The sequence below is a fragment of the Odocoileus virginianus genome, chromosome 4 (genome assembly GCF_023699985.2).
Source record: "Odocoileus virginianus isolate 20LAN1187 ecotype Illinois chromosome 4, Ovbor_1.2, whole genome shotgun sequence".
Lineage (NCBI taxonomy): Eukaryota > Metazoa > Chordata > Mammalia > Artiodactyla > Cervidae > Odocoileus > Odocoileus virginianus.
The window spans coordinates 51500928-51519444 of record NC_069677.1 but is presented as its reverse complement, the minus strand read 5'-3'; the positions used below and the strand labels follow the sequence as shown (position 1 = coordinate 51519444).

Here is an 18517-nt window from a genome sequence, read left to right as displayed (position 1 = left end):
GATCTGATGGAGGAATATGGTGAGGCTAAGTGCCTAAGCAGCATCATCTTTATATGCTGTGGACATTGTATTTTTAGATGTTGATCTATCTGTGTAGGAAAAGCAAAAAGTCTGCCAATCCTTATCCCTCTCTAGCAATAACAGCAGCAGCTAGTATTTATAAAATGCTTAATATGAGCCAGAGAGCATTCAAAGCACTTTGTGTAGAACCAACTCATTTGATGGTCACAAAGTGAGACAGGGTGGGCATCATCATTATCATCATCACCATGTTCAAGGCTCTGAAGCAAAAGAGTTTAAGTAACTCCCCCAGTTACACAGTACATGGCAGCCTTGGAGCTGGACCCCAGACAGGGCAGCACCAGTCTCAGCCATTAACCACAACACTGTGCTGCTTCCGACAGACAGAGGTACCACATCTACCTCCATTCAACATGGCCATACTGCAGAAATAACCTGAATTTCACTTTACACTGGATGGATTTTATTCATGCAATCATTTAAGACTCATTATTCTCATTATTCATTCATGGTTGAAATTTTTAGGTCTAATTGAAATGTAATAATAATGAACTTCTCAGCTCTGTTCTCCTCAATTAATGTAATTAAATGTACATCTAATCAGGGATGTCATTCTGATAGTAAGACAGTATCTAAATCCCTATCAAATTCTGGCAAATCTCTATGAGAATGGTTCTCTGACTCAACATAAATTTCCCTATTTTTGACACCAGCTTCCTCTTCATTATTCATTAATTTCCTGTTTCTTTTTCTTTCCTCACTGACACAAACAGCAACTGTTCTATATTTCTTATAAAATAGTTCCTCTGTGTGATTCTAGGGTACGCTCACTTTCCAGATAGCATATTTTCAAAATATGTAATTCTTCAGCTGTCAATTAACACAAATATGAAAACTTTCTGCTGCTAGTAAACATGAACAAACAAATCAGGTTCAAAAAACTACTCATCTAAAGTAGTATAAATTTAAACTAGAGTATTATAACTTTAGAACATTAAATGTAATCCTCAGGATGGGGAACACATGTAAATCCATGGCTGATTCATGTCAAAGTATGGTAAAAAACCACTACAATATTGTAAAGTAATTAGCCTCCAACTAATAAAAATAAATGGAAAAAATTTTTAAAAAAATAAAATAAATGTAATCCTCAAGATAACCACAAAGAAGACAGCTATAGAATTTACATAAAAGGAAACAATGAATGAATTTATTTTGCAACCAAAAAAAGAAAAAAAAAAATCCCACATAAAAAGAAGATGGTCTCTTATTATTCTTATTATTCAAGAAATGAGATCAAAAAAAAAGACATAAGGCATAAAGAAAAAAAATAGCACAATAACATATTAATCCTTATCAATAATTATTTCCATGTAAATCAATTAAACTCCCCAAAAGACAGACTCACAGGATAGATTAAAACTCCTGACTGAACTATATGCTGTCTACAGGAAACTCACTTGAGATCCAGAGACACAAACAGGTTGAAAATGAAAGGATGAGAAAAGATATTCGATGCAAATCATAACCAAAAGAGAGCAAGGGTGGCTATACTAACATCAAACAATAGACTTTAAATCAAAATAGGCTGTAAAAGACTGTTATTATGTATTAATAGAAGTCTCAATACAACAAGAAGATACAACTATAAACATGCGTGTATCTAATGACAGACCATCAAAATATATAAAGCAAAAACTGAGAAAACTGAAGAGAGTTATACCTGGAGACTGCACTCACAATAACAGATAGAACAACCAGACAGGCCTAAGGAAATGAGTTTAAACAACACAGTAAATCAGCTAGATCTAACAGACATATATGACACTTTACCCAACAGTAATAGCATATACATTCTTCTCAAGGGCATATGAGACAGTTTAAGGATAGATTACATTTTAGGCCACCAGTGAAGTCTCAATAGATTTAAAACAATAGCAGAAAGAAGAAAATAAAAAGACAAGAACAGATATGAAGTGGAAAAACAACTCAGAAAAAAAATCAGTGAAATCAAAAGTTTTTTTTTTTTTTTAAGATTAATAAAAATCAACAAACCTTTAGTTAGATAGACAAAGAGAAAAAAAAAGATTCAGGGTACTAAAATCAGAAATGAAAGTGGGGACATTACTACTGATTCTACAGAAACATAAAGGACTATAAGATACCACTATAAGCAATTGTACACCAAAAAATTGGATAACCTAGATGAAATGGACAAATTCCTAGAAATATAAAACTACCAAGACTAAATCACAAAGAAATAGAAAAATCTGAATAAATCTATAACTAGTAAGGAGATGGAACCAGTAGTCAAAAACCTCTCAACAAAGAAAATCTCTAGACTTAATGGTTTCTTTGGTTAATTCTCAGTTCAGTTCAGTTCAGTTCAGTCGCTCAGTCGTGTCCGACTCTTTGCGAGTGGTTAATTCTACCACATATTTAAAGAACAACAAACACCAAATTGTCAAATTGTTCCCCCAAAATTAAAGTAGAGGAGACACTTTCTACCTCATTCTATGAGGATAGCATTACCCTGATACCAAAGGCAGAGAAAGACACTATAAAAAAAACTACAGACCATTATCTCTTATTTACACTGGTGGAAAAACCCTCAACAAAATACAGTTGACCCTTGAACACCATGGGTGGGAAATAGTGAACCCACAGGTTCACTTATATGTGGATTTTTTTTTCAATAATTAAGTACTATAGCACTACATGCACTGCAGCTGATTGAATCCACAGATACAGAACCTCAATACAGAGGGCCAACTATAAAGTTATACTCAGATTTTCAGCTGCTCAAGAGGTCTGCACCCCAACTCCTACATTGTTCAAGGGTCAGCTATACTAGCAAATACAATTCAGCAGCATATTAATAGGATTATACACCATGACCAAGTGGGATTTATTCCTGAATACAAGGATGATTCAAGCCATGAGAACTGATCAATGTTATATGCGGCATCAACATAATGAAGAGAAAAACCAAAATCATCTCAACTGATGCAGAAAAAGCATTTGACAAAATTCAACACCTTTTCATGATAAAAGCACTCAACAAAATAGGAATAGACGAAACCTATCCAAACATAATAAAAGTGACATGTGAAAAAAACACAGCAAATATTATACTCAATAGTTAGAGACTGAAAGTTTCCTTCTAAGATTAGGAACAAGACAAGAATGCCTGCCTTCACCACTTCTGCTCAACAAAGTACTGGAAGTTCTAGCCAGAGCAACTAGGCAAGAAAAATAAATAAAAGGCATCCAAATCAGAAGGGAAGAAGTAAAATTATGTGTTTACAGATGATGCAATCTTACATATAGAAAATCTTAACGACTTGCAGAAAAGTAAAGCAATACCTCCTTTGTTACTAAATTTGTTTTGCTTTGAAAAAGTTACTTTCCATAAAAATGTTTATATGTAATAGTTTATTATAATTTTTAATGAGCTCTTTTTTTAATTCTCAGATTTAATTTCTAATGTGATGAATATAAGTAGATGGAGTCCACATAAAAACTCTTTGGAGTCTTCAGGTTCTAAAAATACAAAAAGGGTCCTGAGATCAAAGTCCAATTATGTTAATTCCTCTTGTCAGAGTTGGTTTAGAAATGGGCCCACAATAGCATTTCTGGCCAATGATGAGAGGTAGTCTTCTGTGAAACTCCTGGGAAGTTCTTTACTCCTAAAAAAAAAAGGAGGGGGAGGTTTATGAGAAGAAACTCCGCTGCCTCTAGGCAGGGTTTCTCTGTGTTTGGAGCTGTTGCAGTTCTCTTTGACCAAAGGGTAGCCAGTTAATGGACCAAGCCAAAAAGGTGAGACTGGCAGAGCCTAGATCTCTTCTAATGACATTAATGAGCCACTGAATTAACTCTACCTCAGGACTTTTGTTCATGAGAAAATGAATATTCTTTATTGTCTGAGGCACTGTCAGTATGGTTCTGTGGCTTGCACCAGAAAGCACTCATTATTTGGTGTTTTATCAAATGTAAAGGAGTTAAGAACCAAACTAACAGAAAAGAGCATACAAAGTTAATTGTTATGTTTATGTTTTGTTCACTTATGAATCCCAGTTGGATTTACCTGCATGCTGTGAATACTGGTGAAAACATCATGGCTCATCAGCTTAGACCTTTGCACTGTCAACATCCTTTCATGGGTTGAATATTTCCTCCCTGCTTCAACAGTACCCTGGGTGAGGATTACAGCTCAAGCAGCACAAATTTACCACTGCTCTGGAAAAAAATTAGGGTGCACATTCCAATGACAGCAAGAAAGTAGTACTAATTCCTACAGGGGGAGGGGGAAACACGTACTTTAAGACCACTCAAAATGTGAAGAAGGGAGCCGAAGCAGTCAATGAGTCTAACACCCGCACTTCACAGATAAGGAAACTGAGGCCAGAAAGGCCATGCATGTCCCATGTCCAGGTGGTCCCAGCAGAAGAGGGGCCTGCAGACGAAGCACGTTAATCATTTATCCTGTCAGTGCTGCAGGACCAAAGAATGGGTTTAATCAAGAATGAGAATCAGAATTTTAATCAAGAAACTCCAGTTTCTTGAACAATTTAGACAGGGTAAATATAAATAAGTAAAAAATAACTTCCCCTTGAGGATCAGTCAGTTCAGATTCCAAACTGTAAATTAAGATGAGAGAAAAAGCAGGAAAGAGCTTAACAGCTGGTATATAATTGGAACTCAAAAAAGGGTTTTGTAATACGTATGTGCTCGGTTGCTCAGTCGTGACTGACTCTCTATCACCCCATGCACTGAAGCCACCAGGCTTCTCTATCCATGGAATTTTCCAGGCAAGAATACTGGAGCCGGTCGCCGTTTCCTTCTCCAGGGGACCTACCTGACCCAGGGATCAAACCTGTGTCTCCTGCATTGGCAGGTGGATTTTCTACCACTGCACCGCCTAGGAAGTGTGTGATAAAATTTATGAATTTGAAAACGAAAAAAAAAGGTGTGTGTTAAACTAGACTGATTCTACAACAAAGTGGGATTTCCTCTAACTCAAATAAGCATTTTGCTCGTCACTTCCTTTCTCTTAGGAAACTTTACGGTGCATTTGGAGACCTAGCAGATTATGAAGCTAAATCTAGTCTCCTCCAAAAAAGTCTGCTCCTGAGTTCACGTAAGCTTAAGTTTCTACATGTTCTACACATTTGTTTACTTGGGGTGGGGGTGAGGGAGGGGCACAAAGGTGCTACGGGTAAAGAAAAAGACAGCAAGGAAAGTGGGCTTAAGCCTCAAAATCATGGGGAAAAGTATAGTCTAATCCACATAGAGACACACAGACACATACAGAGTGCAGAATCAAAGTTCTAGGGAGGATATTGGTCGTGGGTCCTCTGCCTTTTGGCAAGGGAATCTTCATCGCTGATGCCAGCCATGAGGTACTTGAGACCTGTGATCCAGGTGCGGGCCTCCTCGGGGTTGGAGGTGATGAGGTCCAGGGACTCCATGTGGTTGCCATGGTAGATGGTGAAGCAGCAGCTGGGGTCAAAGGTCCCCTCAGCCTGCCTGTGGAATATCTCAGACTGCCGACCCTCCGTGACCTTGTAAATGGAGTCAATTAGGACTGTGAGGAAAGTGAGGAGAGTGCACAGTTACCTGCCAGGTGAAGATATGTGTGCAGATTCAGAAAAGTAAAATCATCTTAAGAGTTAAAAATAAAATTGTCTGTGAATTGTCCAGACAAGTGAAAAGCCCAGGTGTGCAATGCAAGCTTTATCGTTTCCTGCTAGCAACCTTCTCCACGGACTGCTTTACCGTCCTGGGCACTCAGACAACACCCTCCCAGGCACTGGGTCAGGAAGCGTTGAAATTTATGATAGGAAGACAGATAAGCCCAGCAGGGCAAGAAGACTGGTAGGAAAGGGGGATGTGAATATATCAGATGTATGGTTTATACATTTATGCAAGAAAAACATACAAAGACCTAGAGCCGACTCTGATGTTTTACAATATGCATAATGACAGCAGTTAAAAATTGAAGGGAAAAAACATTTGATGGCAACCAAATAGCATAGCTAAATGTGATTTGGATTCATAGAGAGAGAGCTATAAGGGTGAAGGCAGAGCGGGGCTTGACAGGTGGAGGGGAAAACAAGATGGCCAACCAGGGAAAAGAGGCATAAAGATACAGAAACATATTAGTCCCACTCCAGAGATGCTGGACTGAAAAGCCCAGGAGAGTAACGGGAGACAAGACTGGAAAGGCAGGGAGAGGCTAGATGATGAGGAGCTGGAATGACAGGGCAGAGATTAGCGTTATTGAGGTGGTGGAGCAACACTGCAGGTTCGGGTCAGGGGAACACGTGCAGAGAGGATTGCTTTGGATTAAACACTCTGTTCTGTTTGTTCGCTTGCCTGTTTGGGGGCGTGAATCAGAACGTTGTCATCTTACTGATGGCCCATACACACCATCCATGCCTCTGCTCTGCGTTAATGGCAAGTCCCAATTTTTCTTTCTTTCCACTCATGGGGAAATGAGCCTCTGACCGTTGCAGGGCAAGTCCAGTGCGGCTAAGCCATTGAGGTGGCCGCACTCCTGTCTCCTATAATGGCTTTAGGTGTGGGAACATAACCCACTTTAACCAAGGAGACATGCATTCTGTGCATCTGTTGTGCAAATTGTGAGGGAAGGGCGTGGAACGGGGCTCTTCCCTCTTGAAGAGGAAGCACTGGAAGAGAAGGTCCCTTTTCTGCATCTTCTTGAAGCCGATCAGCTGTGAAGCCACGTTGCTGCTGCCTCAGTTACAATGTCAGTGCAGAAGGGAGAAAGCCAAGAGTGCTCAGAGAGACAGAACTAGAGGCTCAACGTCCCCCATTTGGAGGCAGCCAGTCTCCAGGTTTCTTGTTAAGTGAGAATAAATTTGTATATCACGTAAGCCTAACTTAGTGGAGGTTATCTGTGACATGCAGAGGAAGGCATCTTCACTGGTCAGGGCAGAAGAAACTAGCAAATGGAGCTTGGTTAGGAGATTTTGCAGAGGCCACCAGAAAGAGAGAGACCCTGGATGAAGGAGGTCCATGTGAAAACAGGAGGAAGGAGCAGATGAGAGAGATGCTCCAGAGGACTCAGCATGGACTTGAAACTGAGTGTAGGACTGGGAGAGAGGCTTTATGGAGGAGGCAGATCAAAGCTATTTCATTTGATATCATTAAAACAATTTTGTTAATCCATTCATCAGTTAATTGTGCACAGAATATGTCAAAACAGTTTAATCCTATTGAATTTATGACTTCCTTCACTTTTTTATAGAAGATAAAAGGCCTCAAGATATAAAACCTCATATCCCAACTAAATACAACATGTCTTTAACATAGGATAAATATTACCTTCAACAGCATTAGTGGATAAGAAAACTTTTTATGGATTTAAAGTTCCTGATGAATTAACAAAAGCAAAAATGGTCATCACTTATTCTGTCTCTGCACATTCTCTAACCACTGACCCCCTAAAACTTGTAAAAATATGAAAGCTTTACCAAGCTAAAACTTCCACAGAGCCCACCCAATAGAAGCCATGTGTTAACTGGGTCAAGTCAAGTCAAGAATTCAAAAGCTAGTCTTACTTTTGGCCTTCTCACTCTTCCTAGAGGGTCTCCATCGGAGGCGGGTCCGGTGTTCATCCAGGTAAAAGAGCCGGACAAGCCCCTTGGTCCCACGCTTCAGCTTGATCATCTGCGTCCCAGACTGCATTACGCTCATGCATCTTTCAACTGCAAGGAGATTGGAGCACCATCAGTCCTCACACAGTCCATGTGCCTCCTGCTGTTCAGAGCCACTGCTGAATGAGACCTCTGATTCACACCCTAAAGCCTCCAAGAGCCAGAAGACAAATTTAGAAGAGGTAACCTGAAAACAGAGTTGTTAAAGAATTGATTTATCAGGCTTAAGCCAGAAAAAAGCCTCACTGATGGAAATAAAATTCTACTTCTAGATAAACAATGCATGGCCACTGAACAGAGTATCTTTTTTTCTAACTGGCAACATGCTTTTTGGTATAAGACCAATAATAATTTGATACTTGAATATACACTCATAAAGCAAGTTTCAGACTTTATGTTAAATCTCATGAGCTTTTACACAGCCAACTATAAAATCATCTTATGCTAATGCTTCCAAATGCAATTAACAAAAACATGAATGGCAAAATGTTTCAACAATTGCTGAAGTTGCATATGGGTTCATATTATAATTTTGTGTATGCTTGAAAACAGCTAAGTAAACATTTCAAAATGTGGTCAGAAAAAAAATCAAGTTTACACAAATATAAAATATTTGTTAAGGAATTTGGCTGCCAGGATTTCCTAAGTAGAGAAATAACTTGGTGACTGAACTCAGGTAAAATCCAACTCACTTATTATCCAAGGTAATGCTTTCGTTTAAACTCTCTGCTTTGAAATGAAACTTGATGGCAGTGAGAATCCTTTGTTGATGCCCGTTTCCTTTTCTTTGTTAACAGTACCCACATTTCCTTTGGAAATACTTATTTTCCCATCTTTTGTGCCTACGGTGACCTGTCAACCATCCCAAGAAAGAAATGGGCTTAAGCGGAGAGCAAATCTGGCTCCCTTCCAAGAAACAGAAGTCCTGGGTTCCATTCAGTGCTCAGTCATTTCAAAACGGAACTCAGTCATCTCAAAGGCCAAAACTTCAGAGATGCTCCTGGTTGGACATTCAAGATGTTACAACTGTCACAGTTACCCTTCCTAAAGCTGGCAAATTATTCAGTTTTCCCCCTTGGTTCTCCAAGTTATCCAATACTCTTCCAAATGCTCTTTTCTCATTGCATCAGCCAGAAACTGCTTCTGTTTCACTAACACACAGGCACAGACGTAACCATCAGAGAACCAGAAACAGCTAGCTCTGAGCAACTACCTTATCAAGCAGCATGCTGTTAGATAAAAGAAATACGGTAAACAAAACTCCAGTGTTAGACTTCAGCTTCTTTGGCTAACTTGTCATTATATTAAATAGGAAAGAATTTGATCCCAGAGCTTAACACAGTATGCACAGAGTTCTCAAAGTAACTTTAACATAACCAGCTTTGACCATTTCCTCCATGAAGAGTCTTTTCTTCCCCCAAAGAAATCAAGGAAAAACTGTGCAAAATTAAATATATTTCTAGGACTTGATATTGTAAGAAAGGTGAAGTACAGGTTGCTCTTACTCCTTTGATCTGACATATCAAATATGCAAGTAATAAAATATTGCTTAAGAAAAAAACATGCAAATTTAAAATGTTTACTTTGAAGCACAGAACAAAATTTGAGATTTGATTTCACACACATTAGTAAATTTACCCACCACTTAGCACCATTCATTTAGGTAATAAATGCCAGGTTAAATTCTTAACAGTCACCCTGACCATCTCCACCAACAGTTAGAGGGAGAACAGAAAACAGTCAGTTTATCAAGATAAAATCAAGTCTAACCAAGCAAGTCAAAACTCCCAGAAAAATCTATTAGAATTTCTTTGACCTCTGACATCAGGTCACATCAATAAACAGATATTGACAGAGTCACTTCCTGCTCTAGGCACAGGGTTATATAATGAGGTAAAGCAGAGAATAAAGAGACTTTGACTTAAAGAGTTAAATTTTAAAGAAGGAAACCTCTAAAAAGATAACTTACAAACAGTAGTTTAGAACTGTGGTTAAGAATACAATTTGAATCCAGACAGCCTGGGACAGAATTCCAAATCTTCCACTTGCTTGTATGAGCTTAGGCTCATTATTTTATCCCTCAATGCCTCCATGCCCCTTCATGAATTGCAGCCTTGTCATGGCAAAGGGGCGAGGGTAACTCAATGAAGCTATGAGCCGTGCTGTGCAAGACCACCAAGACGGAAGAGTCACAGTGGAGAGTTCTGACAAACTGCGGTCCACTGGAAAGTTAATGGCAACCCTCTAGCTTTCTTGCCACAGAGGACCCCATGGACAGTATGAAAAGACAAAAAGATACGATGTCAGAAGATGGGTCCTCCAGGTCAGAAGGTATCCAATATGCTACTGGAAAACAGCAGAGGGCAATTCCTAATAGCTCCAGAAAGAATGAAGAGGCTGGGCCAAAGCAGGAATGACGTTCAGTTATGGATGTGCCTGGTGGTGAAAGCAAAATCCAGTGCTGTAATGAACAATATCGCATAGGAACCTAGAATGTTAGGTCCATGAATCAAGGTAAATAGGACATGGTCAAGCAGGAGTTGGCAAGAGTGAACATCAACATCTTGGGAATCAATAAACTAAAATCGACAGGAATGGGCAAATTTAATTCAGATGTCATTATATTTACTATTCTTAAAAGAAATGGAGTAGACTTCATAGTCAAAAAAAGAGTCCGAAATGCAGTACTTGGGTGCAGTCTCAAAAATGAGAGAATGATCTGTTTGTTTCCAAGGCAAACCATTCAACATCACAGTAATCCAAGTCTACGCCCCAACCACTAGTGCTGAAGAAGCTGAAATTGACCATTTCTATGAAGACCAACAACACCTCTAGAACACCAAAAAAAAAAAAAAAAGATGTCCTTTTCAGCATAGGAGGCTGGAATGCAAAAGCAGCAAGTCAAAGAGATACCGGGAATAACAGGTAAGTTTGGCCTTGGAGTACAAAATGAAGCAGGGCAAAGGCTAACAGAGTTTTGTCAAGGGTATTTGTCATAGCAAACACCCTCTTCCAACAACACAAGAGACAACTCTACACGCAGCCATCACTAGATGGTCAGTACTGAAATCAGATTGATAATATTCTTTGTAGGCAAAAATGGAGAAGCTCCACACGATAAGTAAAAACAAGACCTGGAGCTGACTGTGGCTCAAATCACGAGCTCCCTTTTACAATTCAGACTTAAATTGAAGTAGGGAAAAGCACTAGACCATTCAGGTATGATCTAAATCAAATCCTTATCATACAGTAGAGGTGGTGAATAGATTGAAGGGATGAGATCTGGTAGACAGAGTGTCTGAAGAACTATGGATGGAGGTTCATAACTTTGTACAGGAGATGGTGACCAAAACCATCCCCAAGAAAAAGAAGTGCAACAAGGCGAAGTGGTTGTCTGAGGAGGCCTTACAAATAGCTGAGAAAAGAAGAGAAGTGAAAGCCAAGGGAGAAAGGGAAAGATAAACCCAACTTAAAGCAGAGTTCCAGAGAATAGCAACAAGAGATAAGAAGGCCTTCTTACATGAACAATGCAAAGAAATAGAGGAAAATAATAGAATGGGAAAGACTAGAGATCTCTTCAAGAAAATTAAAGATACAAAGGGAACATTTCATGCAAGGATGGGCACAATAAAGGACAGAAACAATACAGACCCATGAGAAGCAGAAGGTATTAAGAAGAGGTGACAAGAATACAGAGAAGAACTGTACAAGAAAGGTCTTGATGACCTGGATAATCACAATGGTGTGGTAACTCACCTACAGCTGGACATCCTGAAGTGTGAAATCAAGGGGACCTTAGGAAGCATTACTATGAACAAAGCTAGTGGAGGTGATGGAATTATAGCTGAGCTATTTCAAATCCTAAAAGATGATGCTATGAAAGTGCTCCACTCAGTATGCCAGCAAATTTGGAAAACACAGCAGTGGCCACAGGACTGGAAAAGGTCAGTTTTCATGCCAATCCCAAAGAAGGGCAATGCCAAAGAATATTCCAACTACTGTACAATGATGCTCATCTCACATGCTAGTGAGGTTATACTCAAAATCCTTCAACCTAAGCTTCAGCAGTACACGAAACAACTTATGGATGTGTTAGCTGAGTTTCAAAGAGGCTGAGGAACCAGAGATCAAATTGCCAACATCCACTGGATCACAGAAAAAGCAAGAGAATTCCCAAAAAACATCTACTTCTGCTTCACTGACTATGCTAAAGCCTTTGTGTGGATCATAACAAACTGTGGAAAATTCTGAAAGGGATAGCAATACCAGACCACCTTACCTGCTTCCTGAGAAACCTGGATGCAGGTCAAGAAGCAATAGTTAGAACTAGACACCAAACAACTGATTGGTTCCAAATTGGGAAGGGAGTATGTTAAGGCTGTGTATTATAACCCTGCTTATTTAAATTGTATGCAGAGTACATCATGTGAAATGCTGGACTGGATGAATCACAAGTTAGAATCAAGATTGCCAGGACAAATATCAACAACCTCAGATATGCAGATGACACCAACCTAATGGCACAAAGTGAAGAGAAACTAAAGAGCCTCTTGTTGAAGGTGAAAGAGGAGAGTGAAAAAGCTAGCCTAAAACTCAACATTCAAAAAACTAAGATCATGGCATCCAATCCCATCACTTCATAGCAAACAGATGGGGAAAAGGTGGAAACAGTGACAGATTTTCTTTTCTTGGGCTTCAAAAATCACTGCAGATGGTAACTGCAGCCATGAAATTAAAAGACACTTGCTTTTGGGAAGGAAAGCTACGACAAACCTAGATAGCCTATTAAAAAGCAAAGACATCCCTTTGAGGACAAAGGTCTGTCTAGTCAAAGCTATGGTTTTTCTACTAGTCATGTACAGATGCAAGAGTTGGACCACAAAGAAGGCTGAGCACTGAATAATTGATGCTTTCAATTTTTTTGTGGTGCTAGAGAAGACTCTTGAGAGTCCCTTGGACTGCAAGATCAAACCAGTCAATCCTAAAGGAAATCAACCCTGAATATCATTGGAAGGACAGATGCTGAAGCTCCAATGCTTTGGCCACCTGATGTGAAGAACCGACTCACTGGAAAAAACCCTGATGACCAGAAAGACTGAAGGCAGAAGAAGGGAGCAGCAGAAGATGAGATGGTTAGATAGCATCACAGATTCAGGGAACATGAATCTGAGCACACTCCGGGAGATAGTGGAAGACAGAAGAGCCTGGCATGCTGCAGTTCATGGGGGCGCAAAAGAGTTGGACATGACTTGTTCAGCAACTGAACAACAACATGCCTCCATGTTTTTGTCTATAAAATGGGAATACCCCTTGAAATGTTGCTGAAGACTGAATGAGTTAATTCATGTAAGGTACCGAAAGCCGTGCCTGGCACAAAATAAACACTATAAATGATAGCTATTATTACAGTTTTATTATTGATATTTTAAAAAATAAATGCCATGACAAAAATACACGGCAGTCCATAGCAAAAAGAGAATACAGTGTGTGGGGGCAGGGAGAATGTGGTAATAAAACAGTGTCGGTGCAGACTTGAGGACAGGAAAGAGCATGGGTATTATCAGAAAATAGGAAAGAATGGCTCACTCTCTTTGGTGCAGTGTCCTAAAAGGCAATCATAATAGGATATTTGATTTTTTGGGGTCAGATAAGACTAGATGTACAGAGGTAGGAACACCTGACCTAAAATTTAAATACAATGGCAAAAATAGATTCACTAGATATTTCTAAGCAAAGGAGAAGGGGCATAAAAGATATAATTCAGGAAGATGTCTGCTTGGGAAAGGAGAATAAAATAAACTGTTTATGCCAGAACAGAAAGTTGATTTAACTATCACCAAAGATCTAAAGCGAGGACTGTAGACCTGTAGGAAGGACTGTCTATACATCAGACACAGTGCCTTCTGCTCTGTTCACTCTGCCTCATATTTCCCTGGACTTTTCACAGTCCCATTTCTTATCCCTGAAATAAAACCATTATGGATATAATATTCTCAAATTTTTAACAGGAAGAGCACAGTGACATAAAAGTTTAATCAGTTAGTTGAACTAACACCATGTGCCACTTAGCGAGCATCGTCCAAAGAAACCCAAACATTTTAGAAAATGAGACCCAAACCCTTAGAGAGGGAGTGTGTTTGAATTGTATATTAAATATTCACTAGCTTCAAGTTTATCGCACTAGCTCAGTCATGGGCTGAAACCCTAGCATTATCCACTGCCGTGAACTAGTATATACGATCCAAACGTTCTTGGCAGAGCTAGGGTCTGAAACAAAGGGCTGCTTAAATTGTTTATGTAGCTGCTTTATGCTTTCTCTGTGATGTTCTCTAGCACACACACAAAAAACATATTGTTAGAGTCAACCTGAAAAAAACAAGTCTAGTGAACTTGCATTTAGATGAAATTTAAGCTGATGTGGCAACTCTGACTAGAAATAGAATTCTTACCGAGGGTAGGGTCCAAAGTCACAACGAACTGAGGCAGGCTCATCATGGCGCAGTACTTTCTTTCCTTTCTGGCTACTTTTCAGGCACCGGAGCCACATGATAGGCAAATCCACGAATGAGTGCTCTGATTTCTGAAATTGCTTTTTAACCGGATTGAAAGTCATCTAAACTTCTCGCTCCATCCTTCAAACCTGATAGGAGACGGTCCTTTGGAGTATACAGCTAACCAGAGGAGGAACACCCTCAATCTTTGGAACTCATTCTACTAGGTAATAATCACCCATCTTAGAGACAAAATATTATTCCAGTGCTATCTCAATTACTTAAGTATTAGTCACTCAGTCATGCCTGACTATTTGCAACCCCATGGACTGTATTTAGCCTTCCAGGTTCCCCTGTCCATGGAATTCTGCAGGCAAGAATTAGAGTGGGTCATCATGCCCTCCTCCAGGGGACCTTCCTGACCCAGGAATCAAACTCAGGTCTCCTGCATTGCAGGCAGATTCTTTACCATCTGAGCCTCCAGGGAAGCCCTAAATTACTTAAGGGTCAGCATAATTTCTTTATGTTCTGCGTTCAGTTGAGATAGGTAACAGTAGTTACTACCTGCTATAAAAGTCATTTGCCAGTCATGCTGGGTCCGTAGATTCCATAAAACAGGGTGAGAAACAAGGGAATAAAGGCAAAATTCCAGGGGAGGGTAAACAAAGGAAGAGTGTCAGAGGCATAGGATAATAGAACCTCATCACACATTTCCAGTGCTGGAAAGTATCTGGGGAAAGTGCAAATACAGGTGACAGATTCAGGAAGCTACAAACAATCTCTTTGATCTCTATCTCCCTGTGGTAGCCTTAATATTTTTAGAAAAGTAGTTGGATACAATGCTTCAATGTTCGAGAACATTAAGGGAGAAATGCCCTTTAACCCATTACATAACACACATACTATTTTTGTCTCTTATGCTTCAGACCTCAATATGAACACAAATTTGTCTTATTGGTTGCAATCATATTTAAGCCATTTGGCATGCTGCTGCTTTTTTCATTTGTATTATAAACAGCTTTCCATGTTTCTACAGAGTCTTAATAATTATCATTTTAATCACTGCCTAACAGAATAGTATAAATATTTAAAGAGGAGAACAGATGAGTCGAGGACTGCATTTCTAACTTTATTACATAATTAGAGTTTTAAAGCTCTCTGAGTCTCATCTGTAAAATAAAAGGCGTAGCAAAGTGGTCTATAAGGTCCTTTAGAGTTCAACTCTTTAGAGGGATTAAATCAATCATTTCTGCCACAGTCAGTTTAAAATATTAACTAAATTTCTTTAGGGGTTATCAGTTCACTAAGTCCCTCAAGCAGAAAATGCTGTTAAAAAATACACTTCCGATGTAAAGTATCATAGTAGAATCATTTGAGGGGAGATTCCCAACATTTCCATCTCGTCTACACAGCATTCAAATGGGTTTAATTCTTTAAGGCAAGGTCAAATTAGAGAAAATCACACTGTGTTAGGAATGACATACAGGCCGGTGGCTTTTTAATAGCTTTGAGATATAATTTATACACATTAAAATTATAAGTGAAAAAGGCAAAGTATAAACAAGCATATGTAATTTATAGTATACTACTTCTTGTGTAATAAAAATCATATGAATTTTTAGATACATAAATATTGTTCATCATTACAAAAAGAAATACAGGAAGAATAACCCAGAAAACAGTGAAGGTGGTTACCTATAAGGGTGGAAGAGAATTGAGTGATGAGGGTAAAGAAAGGAGGGAGACCTCTTGTAGCATCCTACGTGTTCAAAATTAAATCAATAGGAATGAGAGGAGTGTAAAACAAAGCAAATACAAAATGTAAACAAAATCATATACACAGAGACACAAGTATTTGTGTACGTATTTATATGTTTGTGTGTGTGTGGAGCTGCATGTATTTCCTAGCTCTGATCTCTGAAAGGCCAAGAAGCAAAATCCCCTCCAACAGTAATAAGCACACCTGGGGCTCTGCTCATTCTCTGCTCTAAAGGTCACCTTGAGACAGGCTCTCACACAGGCTCATGGCCATGTCTGTACTGAGGACACACAAAAATATCACTTGCGCTCTTTTGTAAACACGTCTATTCTGGGACACTGATCAACAAACTCTGCATTAGCAGGCCAAAAAAAAAAAGTTCAGCTCCTCTACAATAGAATCTTTTCAGCCAAAAGCTACACAAAAAATGTGAATTGATTTCTTGCCAGCTTCCACAGATCAGAGTAAAGCTGTGTGGCTGAAAGGGATTCGTTTCTGAAAACAATTTCATTTCTACGTGGAAAAGGTGCCAAATAATGCAGGTAATGCTTCTGTCAAAGGAAGGAAAAGGGAGATTTCCTAAAACCATCAGAGCAGAGGTACCAGGTATGCTTAGTTGTCAGCATAGACCCAAGACATATCTGGGGACTTGGTACACAGTGAGTCCTGAGACAGCCTGCTGCTGGGCTGGATGACACAGCTGGTCTGGGTTTAGGGGCAGAAGGAGGGCTGGCAAAAAGAGATCTGCTTTGGGTTCTGTCGCTAACTAGCTGTGTGGACTTCAGAGGCTCACTGAGTATCGCTGATTATCCTACTTCCCTCAAAATGCATTTTCCTCTAAGCTCCATGAGTCTACAAACAGCTGATCTGGCTTTCACAAATATTATTTTATCTTTCAATAAGCTGAAAGCCTAGTTCAATCCAAAAGCCTATTAGAGTAACTTTAAAAAGAAAAAAAACTGATTAACATCCAGATCTCTTACTACAGATATGAATTTTCAAAAATGATAAAAAATATAACTGCTTCAACTGGAAATGCTCTTCCTTTCCAGTAATCAGGTCTTAAATTCAAATAATATCAGCTCATGAATAAGTATGCTTACGAACAGCCATGGCGAGCTCCACTCTTATTAAGTCATGATTCTTCTCAGTGAAGAACAAACTCTTTTTTTTCATTGCCTAAATCACTCCTGTGGAGACGATAAGATTATTTGAAAGGCTTTTAGAAACTAATTGGTTAGCAGTAACATTCTGGGACTTGTTTGCAAACTCTAAATGCACAAAGTCAATCTGTTTGCAAAGCTGATAAATACATATGGGAGGATTTAGGTCAAAGAAAGGATGAAATGAATTAATCAGCAATTTTTCAAATGTCAGAACCTTGTTTCTATTTTATTAAAGCCTTTCACATGATACTTTCCTTTTCAATAAGACCTATTTTATATTCTATAATTGTTAGCCCTGGGAAACGAAATACAAACAAGAATTCATAACAAATGTTTTGTTCATTTTGTTTCAATGTTATCCCATGGGAGTTGGTGATGGACAGGGAGGCCTGGCGTGCTGTGATTCATGGGGTCGCAAAGAGTCGGACATGACTGAGCGACTGAACTGAACTGAACTGATCCCATGGGGAAGAGGGATATGAATTAATTTTAAAATTCTAAATTTAGCTCCAACTACTATGTAAACAGTTTTCTATGTCACCCACATCCCATCCAGAGTCACCTCTTTAAAAAGATACCTTGACAGGAAACTTACACTATGAGCTACACACACTGTGTTTTAATTTCATTTTAAAGGAAAGTCTGCTTTGTAGGCTAACAAATTCATAAACCCCCACCAGTTTCCAAATTCTTACACTCAAGCCTCTATATCTCTCACTAACTACTGGTTTATGGAGTCAATTATTTTTTGCCAAAAACAGAAAAAAAAAAGTCAAGAAACAGCAACTGATTTCATGCAAACTGTCCTGGTTTTGTCCGTAGAAGTCCTACTTCTGCGAACCTGTAAGGCTTTCTGTCTACAAGTCAAAGAAAGGAAACTGGAGGAAGAGATCACATTTTTCTCTAGAAAACAAAGCACCTCCCCGCCCCAAGCCTTTGCTGCTTTCAGGTCAAAGTCTCCATCTCCGGAGGGCTGAGGGGCTCAGGGAAACTACCTGCTGATCTGAAGCAGGCCTGGCACCTTCCAGCCACAGCCAGTTGGAAATCAAGTTGTAAGGCAACTAAAGCAGGCACCTTATTTCTGTGACAGGTGGTTTTGTGCGGGGAAAAAAAAAAAAATCCATGCAAAAGAAACATGCAAAAACAACAACATAAAAATAGATCTCCCTGTGGTAAAGAAAAAGCCTAGGAGTAGCCACGCAGGTCGATGTTTCAACAACTGTCTGTCCCCATTCAAACTCTGATCCTGATATCAAAAGCTTCCCTTTTTTAAAATACCATGTAAATATTGTTGAGTAACTGTCACAAATAAGTGGCATTTTGATTAGTCCATATTTCAAATCATATTCAAAATCGTTCTTTAAGTAGAAAAATCTAAAAATGGGGGGAAAATGAAAA

General features: G+C 39.1%; 1 protein-coding gene across 9 annotated transcripts in view; it reads right to left on the bottom strand.

Moving 5' to 3' along the window:
• The window catches only part of PLCH1 (phospholipase C eta 1), a 260884-nt gene that overhangs the window by 92064 nt on the left and 150303 nt on the right, over positions 1-18517 (bottom strand). For all 9 annotated transcript variants that reach the window (XM_070466543.1, XM_070466550.1, XM_070466549.1 and 6 more), the window contains 2 exons: positions 7608-7754; positions 5366-5608 (listed from right to left, as the gene is read on the bottom strand). In XM_070466543.1, the coding sequence (XP_070322644.1) occupies positions 5366-5608; positions 7608-7754 (390 nt within the window). The remainder of the gene's footprint in view (positions 1-5365; positions 5609-7607; positions 7755-18517) is intronic.